Below are 10769 nucleotides of genomic sequence, written 5' to 3'. Positions count from 1 at the left end.
TATATTTTTATTTATTTACTAAGCACATATAGATAGTAGTATGTACTGAATATTAACACTTACATTAAAGTACATACATATTTAATGATCCTGTTTTACACGCTTTTGTATTGATTTTTGGTTCACAATTCGATATATTTAATACTTATTGTTAAAATTGTTTATATCATCAATAATACTAAAACAATTGTTATCAATTGCACTGTTACCTTGTATACAATATTTGAAACACAATTTTATACATATTAATTTATTTTCAAACTAATAGATGTCGCTGCATTGCATGACAAATTTTAAATAACGTAGTGGTTACGTTACGATAATCGATAGTTTCATTAAGGATTCTTGTCTTCTGGCTCTGAAATCACCTTGAAAATTGATATTATTTTAATAAAAAGTTACAGCCCATTAACTACTGCAATGAACTAATTCTATTGCGCAGCTTCAAGACGATTGGTGAGCGATACAAATGAGCCCGAAACTCAGTCAACACAGGTCTTAGGTATGGCAATATTTCCTTTAGAACCGAGTACGGGATTAATTATAGCGAACACAAATTAAACATATGACAAAGTACTTGCTTTGTACCCCTGGGCGATATTTACCTCAACTCAATTTATTGACAATTCGAAGTTAACGAATAGTATTTCTATGTATATGAATAGTATTAAATTCCAGGTATTTGTGCAGAAAATCGTACTCTTTGAATAAAAATTTTTGTAACTATTTCGTGATCCGTAATTGGTTTTAAGAAAAACCGGTAGGTAGGTACGTAACTATTTAAATAGTAACTATTGCCATATCATTTGCTAAAAGTTGTCATGTACTCATCAATTTAATCGATGTAATCAAGAAAAAAATCAACGCCGTCTCATTGTACTTAGATAAATTTATATGGTCAGATTCGAAACTCAAACATAACGACTCAAGTTGTAAGATAAGTACAAAATTAAATGTCGTTATTGTTAAATCAATCCATAGCACTTACGGCCGTATAAATATTGTTTTGTGGGTGTTCAGAAAAAAAATGATTTCTCTCGTTCTGTCATCATTGATTTGACGTTCGAAAAAAGAAGACAAAACATCGTTTAACAAATTTAACATACAAAGTAGTGCATAATTAAAATAAATTGTATTAAATTTTATGCAAATTGAAATCGTCATTTTTAATAGACTTTTTTTTTCATTTCAATTACAGATAAAAAAAGTCGTGAACCAAAAAACAATATGGAATCGTTCGTCATTAACACCATAATGTTCCCTTAATTACAGAAATGCATTCGAAAAATATTTCACGATAATAGACAATAATAGGTATATTACATTTTTTACATTAAGCATTTGTAGATTTGCAAGCTAATAAAAAAAATTTACAAAAAAACGTCTTTCTGGAAAGCAATAACGGTTTAACAGATGCAAAAAAAAATTAAAATTAATAGGATATTTTTTTTATTAATAATTATTAATTTATCGTGTAAAACAATTAATGTAATAGTGCATATAACTATTTATTACATTTTAGTCTATAAGTATGTTATATAAATTATAATACACGAAATCCCAGCTATATAATGTTATATACAAATATTTTATTTACATAGACATTTTAACCAATGTATCCGTCTATACATACCCATTTAATATTTATTTATCTAGTCATGTACATAGCTATAAAAACGTTTCTTTAGAAATTAATTAATAAATACAAAAAAAAAATTAAAACGCGTAACTACTCTTAAAATAGGAACCAAAAAGTATATCTAATACTCAAACGCTAATTGTAAATAAATTAATTTTTTTATTTAACTTAATGTAGGTAATATTGATATTATAAAATCTTTTTCTGTACACTATTCACATTTATTTAATAACAAGTTAATTGCATATAAAATGCCTTAAATATCGGAATATATTAATGGCTAAGGGTCGGCTACTGAATTTTATAAAACTTCAAAATAATTAATTGAAAAATTAAAAAATACGTCAAGCTAAGTTACAGAGCATAATCAAGCTATTCATAAAAAAAATCGGACAACTTTCATATTGCGTTGTCCGATTCTTGAAATTTATTATCTGTGTAATATTTTAAACACGAAAAAAACAAGTAAAAAATAACGGCTGTATGGTTTCTAAGCCTTAGCATTACTTATAAAATTTGTCCATTCAAGAATATCAAAAAAATATATTTAAAATTAAATAAATTCCTTATGTAAAACACTTTTGGCCGTATGTCTCATACGCTTTGCCATGTAAACGTCACTTCGTTATCACTCAGTCCACTTAAAAACCCGTCGAGCCGCATCAGTCGTGGTAGTCTCGCGGCTCCGGCTTCAGCTACCACACCAGACCCTCGGGATGGAGGGGTGGCGGGGCGTCTCCAAAGGTGAACTCAGGGGACGAAGGCCGCGGAAGAACGAGGTGATCCGGTGGAGGGAATTGCTCGGGGAACTCGCCGCCCTGCAGCGTCTCCATGCCACCTGCGAAACGACCTGCTCTCGTTAAACTCTGGCACATATTGGTTGCATATCTATTTTTGGATTTCCTCTTTTCGGATGTATTTTTGTTAACGGAGATTTTTTTATCAAACTAAATAGTTGAAAATAAATATTTGAATTTTAAAATTATATATATTAAGTGGTCTCTGCCACTGGAACCAACCTGGCTGATTGAATGGCATCGACGGAGGAGGATGGAAGAACGGTGCATCATGGTGAAACGGCGGGCCATAGCCAAACTCGAACTTGCCATCGGCTGTCGCGAAGTATGGGAACCCCGGCGGCCCTTCCTCGAGGCCTCCAGGCGACAGATTCATTGGGAACCCTCGCATCTTGCGGGAGGACCCGAAGAATGGTCCTCTGCCCATTGACGTGAGCTGTTTCAGACGACGTTCTTTTGACCGCTTGTTCTGGAACCAGACCTGTGGCAGAAATTCCCTGCTTAGTTTTAAATTGTAGGACAGCTTTAATTATAAATTGACTATTTATAAACGTAAGAAATATTAACCATTCCTTAGATAGCCAATGAGAGCTAAGGTGTTCTGATCTTATGATATGAACTAAGTCTTGCTGTTTGGCGGTAAAATACATGATGAGTGGATGGTACCTAACAAGAAGGTTATAAAGCCCTACCACTATGTAAAATATAACTTCCATAATCGCATATAACCATCTGACTTTTCACTTTCTTTTCACTGAGCATTCTTACAGGATAGTCCTAACTTTTAATTCATTATCACACGCAAATAATAATTTTCGGCTGCTTGATATGCTTTGACTTACGGCCTTGCTTCGAATAATTCCTAGAAAGCCTTGGTTTCGTGATTGCCTACGTTTCTGCGTGATAACACAACTAAGTGTCAATTGCTTAATTTAATTTGATTTCTTTGTTTACGATCTAGCGTCAGCCTTCACCACAAGAAGTTTAATTGATATATTATAAATTATATGTCAAATACTTGTGCAAATGCTGTCGACTGTTAATATTTATAGTTGTAGAAGTGCTTTTATAAATATACAAGTAGATTTTTCAAGAAATATGAAGTAGTTTTAAGAAGATAATTATAAAATTTTTAAAATGTAAATTAGAAATAACATCTTAAAACAAACTGTTTGATTACTTGTTTTCACAGTTTGATATATTGTATAATTTGTACGTGAATTGTTTTTTTTTATGATAAAGGTAGGCTGACGAGCAAATAGGCCACCTGATGGTAAGCGGTCGCTACCGACCATAGACAATGGCGCTGTAAGAAATATTAAGAAATATTAAGATATATTAATCATTCCTTACATCGCTAATGCACCATGAACCTTAGGAACTGTCATGTACCTTGTGCCTGTTGTTACACTGGCTCACTCACCCTTCAAACCGGAACACAACAATACTGAAGCTGCTGTTTGGTGGCAGAATATATGATGGTTCCTACCAAAATTGTCTTTAAAGACACGTGGACACAATGTCCTTACGGGTAAATTCAATTAGTAAACGTATTGAGCCCTGGTTACAATATTCAAAAAAACAAATTGTCTCGCTTATGGATGGCAAAATTGGGTACGATGCATAGTTACCATTGGCTACCATCTACTTACGGATGAAAAGATGATATACTTTATTCAATTAGGCTTTTACAAGTACCTTTGGAGCGTTATTTTACAAAACTGTATTAAGTAGAGTTACCATCGGCTTTGAATCTAGATTCAACCGAGAAGAACCGGCAAGAAACTCGGTAGTTTTCTCAACATATATATTGGTAAAGCTTCCACGTTTTATCTATACAATCTTTTGTTGAATAATATAATTTATTTATTTATGTTTTTTTTCACAAGTGATTTGAATTAATGAATCGGTAAAGTTAAAATTATCTACGGAATTTTACTATACAAACGAATACCTTGCTCCAAGAAGGATTTACTGACTGCGTGGAAGGGGAAACTCGGCGTCGTAAGCTTATTCTTACGTACTACACGTACAATGATTATCACTGATTCTATCAAAGTGATCAATGTTACTGAGAATATACATAAGTAAATGGAAAATGGAACCTCAATAATCGGGTATAAAAAGAGATCCTAGCAATGGATCATCTCTTGTGGTAAGCTTCGATTCGTATAAACGCGGTTAATATAGCCGTAGTTAGCTAAAAGACAAACGAATATATATTCCGAATAATGTACAACAGAATGATAAAATCATGCCTAGACGGTCGTTCAGAAGTCATGGTATATTTGCCGCGTGCCGGCGCGAGTCTAATCTATAACGCGGGCGATATCGCCTCACGTGTGAGACCGCCATTACATTAGCAACGCTCTGGAATGACATAGTTTAAGAACATGACAATGGCATTGATATTTTTCAGAGAACACAGAATAGGTATGAAGCGTTTATAAGCTATTGTTAGAATAACGTTTCTTTCATTTATATTTTACTATTATTTAACCGTCCCGGCTTCACACGGGCACTGTAAATTTAAAAGTTGTATATAGACCCTTATATATATAACTTCTCTTTTTTTAGATTAAAAAAACATACAAGAAAAAAAAAAATCAGCTTAATTTTCGGATTTTTTCTACAATGATATACATATATTATCCAAATAAGCTTTCCTCTTAAATCATTGTTAATTGATAAAAACAACATTAAAATCCGTTGCACAGATTAAAAGATCTAAGCGTACAGACAGCGGCAAGCGACTTTGTTGTTGAGGAGTCTGTGTATACGCGCAAGTTTTTACATTTGTAGTAACAGTTGTTGATGTAGTAGACCTAGATATTTTAATATAGATATCCTTAATTATAACAAACAGTTCATCTGACGGTAATTCAGAAATAGTAAGAAGTTCAATCCTTCAGTCCTGAACAGCACAGGAAATAAAATTATAATGCCCATATGTGTGCGCGCACATAGGTGTAACTATAGTCTCTTATTCTCTTTATAAGATTCGATAAGGGAATGGAAATCTAACCCAACTGTCTAACTTCGTACTGTTACAGACAATTTTTTAGACAAAAACCCCAATAATTTTAAACTAGGTCGTTGCAGGATTTGAACCCTTTACGTCATCATTAGCAGCCTCATAATCTTGCCACTAAACTAACGACGCTGTCAAAGTATATGTAAATCAAGGACTGTACAGCATGCTCATTTCATTTTGTTACTAGATTAATTAACAAGTGTGAAATAACAAAATAAATCAGCTACATTTAATCCACCAGTACGCCATTTCACACACATTAAAAAACAATTAGTTTTGCCATACAATTTAAATTAGTTGCTTTAGATAAATAAGTAAATTACATAGCTGATGTTGTTAAACGGTCTTGTTACGAATTGATCATCATTGAGGTTCCGTATCTTAATGTAAAATAAGAAGTATATACTGTCACGTTCCTATATCTGCACTCCGTGTGTCACTTAGTTTGTCAATCATATCTGATGATAAAAGTAATAGGATAATCACTGGGGCGGCAGAATGGTGAGAGCAAAAAAAAAAAACAAATTTTGAAATTCGAACGTGGATTCCAAAAAAAAAATGCTTAATTAGATCTACTTCCACTTTAGTCAAAGAAAAGGCCAAAGGGGCAAAGTCCCCTCCACTTGTTAAGGAGGTTTGTACATTGTACTTGATTTTTTTACTACGGTCAAGAAAGAAGTCACTTTTCAAAAATAATCGACACAAATAACTACAGTTAAGAATGTACAAGGAGTTAATTATATTAAAATTCCACTTTAAAATTTAAAACGAAAATATTTCAAGCGTTTCAATTTTACCTACAGTTTTACAATTGAACTTTATTGACACACCACGTTTAAAAGTGTACTGAAATATTCAAAAGTATATTGATCATGTTAGGTCAAGGCGAAACAGCAACAATGAAATAGAATAGATATAAAACATACGGGAAACAAAGCGTCATTGTCGATCCTGCTGAGCGTTTGATCTCGCCGCCTCGCCTGCGCCTACGCAGCCATTTGCACAGAGAACACATTTACAACCTGTTACTCACAACCTACTCTATTTCTCGCTGCATATTGATTAAAACATCCAACGATATATTAAAATCGATTGAAGTTATAACAAATAAAATTGATACTCACATGAAGTTTTTGAGACGTTTAATTATCAGCCGGAAGCTGTTTGATAATGTTAATTACTTATATGTTTTGAAATCTCAATGATTAATTATTGATGTATTATTATTATACTTAAAAAATTAACGCATGAGGCAGAGGCGAGAATAGATTATTATCGTTGTGGGAACATTATCGGGAATCTTATCCTAATATAAGAAAACAAAATACGTATTAATTTAAAGGTTTCTTTCTGATTCTTCTTGGTTAAGTCTACATTCATAGTCTATACCAATGTTAGCTCTACATTCAATTTAATACTCAAAAGTGCTCTTAAGAGCCTATTTCAAATAGAATTTTATTACTATAGTTAAGTAAACTATATTTTTATGATATAGGCAAATTGACAACCTGATGGTAAGTCTCAACCACCCATTGAGATTGGCGTTGTACGAAATAATAACAATTTTTACATCGTCAATGCGCCACCAATATTGGGTATTAAGACGTCATGTCCCTTGTACCTGTTACACTAGCTCACTCAGCCCTCAAAAAAGATTATAATGATACTAAGTATTGAATGGGTACCTCAACAGACAGGTTTGTACAAAGCTCTACCAAGTAATACTCTCACCAAGTAATACACAAATAATTATACTAAACTATAAAGTATTTTTCGTTGACAGGAACTGAGTATACGGCTAGAGGAAGATGAATGAATAGAAATATCGCAACTACCCCAAATAAATGGGATAAGAAATACTTGAGGTAACTTTGAGTACTTACTAACAATATAACTGCGTTTGAGTTTCATGGTCGCGTTTAAATATAAAGTAGTCGATTCCTATTTCATAACCTCGTGCGTTTAATAAAATATCATTGAATTTAATAGGTAATAAAATTTGTAACATGTTACAAAACCGCCGACAGTAGCTGTGGGGCCTTGAACGATCTGATTTTCTATACGCCTATTCTGATAAAAATTATACCGGTTGAAATAGTCATCTTCCGTTATACTCGTATTATGTACGGACTTATTAAAGTAATTACTTAATCGCCGGTTTCGTGGATTAATTCCAAAACGTTACACATAAAATTATTAGCGATTATTTTTTTATGATAATGCATTTTATCAAGTGTATATATTTATAAAAGTCAATATTCTAGAGCATTGCAATCTGTACCTTGTAATTACTTGTAACAAGGCACAGATTCAAAATTACGTTTACATATTTAGAAAACAATTGATACTAACCTAAATTGAAAAGTTTCTTCTGAGATTCTTGTCGGAATAAACAGAAACTGGTCATAGCTTTATATTTATTTTATTTAATAGGCTATTCAAGAATGCCTTTATTAACTCTCTTGAATAATGTATATTTTGATTTTATGTGATTTTATTGTAAGAATTATTTTAATTTCCGCGAATTATTTATTAATATTATTAAATATTATACGAGATTTATTTTTACTATTAAAGAGTTGTAATTTTCAATAAATAAACTAAATATTAGATGTAACAAAAATTGGATTGAATTATGTTTATATGCTTCCTCGCTAGCTCAGAGGTTGGGCTGAGTGACGATGCCTTCCAAAGGTTCCGGACTGTGCTGCGCCGCGGGACGCCAGTCCGAACAAGCTACGTGGTGTTAAACACTATATTTCATACATCCACCGCTGAGAGGGTCCATTCTTTTACCACAACTCTGACGCCTTATAAACCTCGTAAAACCTTAGTATTAAACACTTGTATAACGCAATACCAGCTTAGAACTTCATAATTTTAATGAAACACTAAACGTTCAAACCAAACGCTTTAAATTATCGCGCTGCGATATCTTACTCAGGATTAACTAAATTACTAGAATATTTCGTTATTTTGTTGTTAATCATAAATGTTTATACGCGTTAAATTGTTAGGAACGGCATTGCAATTTACATTTGCAAAATATTTACCTCCTTTCTCACAACAAACAAACATCTACACGGTTGAGAGTATTTATTTCTTGCTATACATTGTGCCGTACTGTCATATGGAGAATGACCCGGTGCGATATAAAGAGATGATTAATAAGAGATCGGTACGGACATTGTTCTCTTTGGCCTCAATATAAATAACGACAAAGCCCCTACCTGCGCACGGGCGCCCCCCAGCGCTAATGAGTCGACATTACCGCACGAATAAACTACGAGCGAATGCTGTCTATAAAATGTACCATCGGCATAATTCGGCGAATTTTATTATGTTTCATACATTAATTGCGGGGATTATGATACAGGCACATATCGACGGCGGCCGATAAATATTTCATACATAAACAGAATTCTTGAAGTTTTTCTTTTTTTCTTTTTGGTGGTAAAGAAATTGCTTCAAAAAAATTATACTACAAAGTTCGATGCAAAATACACCTAAATATATACATATAAGTATAGTTGCTCGATAAAGGTTGATAGTTATATGATACTCGTACTACGAAGAAGTATAACTTGTACTTGTACATAAGTATTTCGCACCTCTTCTTAAGTGTATAGGAACGGCAATTATTTATAAAGCTCTTCCTAGTATTAAGTTAGAGTTAAGTCTACGTATAATCTGGCGGATGAGGTGACTGAGGTGAACTAGTAATTTGGGCTTAGAGATTTGAGAGCGGCCCAGCGGGCGGTCGACTCCCTACCGCGACCGACACAATACCTAACGTAACTATAATACTTAAACACCGAACAGTTGTTCGAGGCGTGCATTTTGTTTTCATCTTTCTTTCCATAAACAACGTCATGCGCCATATGGGAACGTCGATCGCAAATTTGGACGCCCCAGTGATTTTAAGATATAAGTACTAGATTGTAATGAACAAAATATAATAAACTATTGTAAAAGTAGAGCAGGTACTTGCTGTACTTGAAAAAATTAATCATAATAACACATATTTGACTATAATTTACATCAAAACATTTATCTTATATTTATCAGCATATATAAATATATAATATTTAAATTGTATAAATTAGCACCTTTGATTATTTTTAATAAATTTAAAAATATTTACCAATTAACTAAGTAATTTTAAGATTCTAAATTTAAATTAACCGGGAACAAATACGCACACATGTACATTTAAAAAAGGAACACAAGGGACTGTGGCGTCACTGAAGACGCGACCACACTGCAAGCCCTGCATGCGCCATCTACAGTCAATTGGCGTAGCAAAAGGTAAAAAGTAAATTATTTCCGCGCACCTCTATACATCTTACTTGCATGTTCATTTATAATTAACAACAGAGGAATAGAACTTAGATATTGCTTTTTTAATATTGTATATTATATTTGGACGATATGGATGTTTGACTTTTGGCTTAATTAAAATAATATCGCATAATCTATACTAAAACTGAGAAGTTTTGATGTAATTAACTGAAAAAGCCTGGCTAGCGTTAATTTCATGTTTTTCATATAAAATGCAACATTTTATGATACATATATATAGGCGGACGGACAAATTAGCTACCTGATGGTAAGTGGTCGCCACTGTCCAAGACAATGGCGCTATAAGAAATATTAATCATTCCTAACATCGCTAATGCGCCTCCAACCTTCGAAACTAAGATGGTAGGTCCCTAGTAGTTACAATGGCTCGGTCACCCTTAAAACCGGAATACAACAATACTAAGTATATATTGTTGTTTGGCGGTGTATCCACGCAGAGGAGCTTGCGACGCTTGCTTGTCTTACCACCAAGTAAAAGAAAAGTCCTACGACAACGTAGTGTTACTTCGCAAGGTACTAAGAGGTTAGAAAAAAAAAAATCACTTCAGTCGTTTTCACGGTCAATAAAAGCGCAAAATCTCATTCGTATTCCATTATTACGAAATCGTGATCAAGATCGTCCAACATTTTTACGAGTGTACGCCGCTGACAGACAGTTAAAGATTTAAATACCATAACTAATAAATTAAATAGCTAATACAGATTGAATATTTATAACTCCATTATTCCATTATACTGTGGAATTGGGGATAATTACAAATTAATTAAAAAAAAAAAACACCTTCTTAAATAGATGTAAAATTACAAAAATGTAGTCAAACGTCATCGGCAACTTTTTTTTTTTTAATTATTCAATGAAATTTTCTGGCAAATGTGTAACAATTTAAAGCAAACCATGTTAACATTTTAATACGTAATATATAATGTCGTGCGTCAT

The 10769-nt window shown here is 32.9% G+C and overlaps 1 protein-coding gene across 1 annotated transcript in view; it reads right to left on the bottom strand.

Annotated features, from left to right (window-relative positions):
- Nucleotides 1-1909: 1909 nt before the first annotated feature.
- Nucleotides 1910-10769, bottom strand: part of LOC125071891 (LIM/homeobox protein Lhx5) — a 54817-nt gene continuing 45957 nt past the window's right edge. Inside the window, exons 6-7 of the mRNA XM_047682309.1 lie at nucleotides 2659-2917; nucleotides 1910-2489 (exon numbers count right to left, since the gene is read on the bottom strand). Of these exons, the coding sequence (XP_047538265.1) occupies nucleotides 2335-2489; nucleotides 2659-2917 (414 nt within the window). The 3' untranslated portion in view covers nucleotides 1910-2334. The remainder of the gene's footprint in view (nucleotides 2490-2658; nucleotides 2918-10769) is intronic.

This window comes from Vanessa atalanta, chromosome 20 (assembly GCF_905147765.1).
Source record: "Vanessa atalanta chromosome 20, ilVanAtal1.2, whole genome shotgun sequence".
Classification (NCBI taxonomy): Eukaryota; Metazoa; Arthropoda; class Insecta; order Lepidoptera; family Nymphalidae; genus Vanessa; species Vanessa atalanta.
The sequence above is the reverse complement of the archived record's forward strand: the minus strand, read 5'-3'. Positions and strand labels throughout refer to the sequence as shown.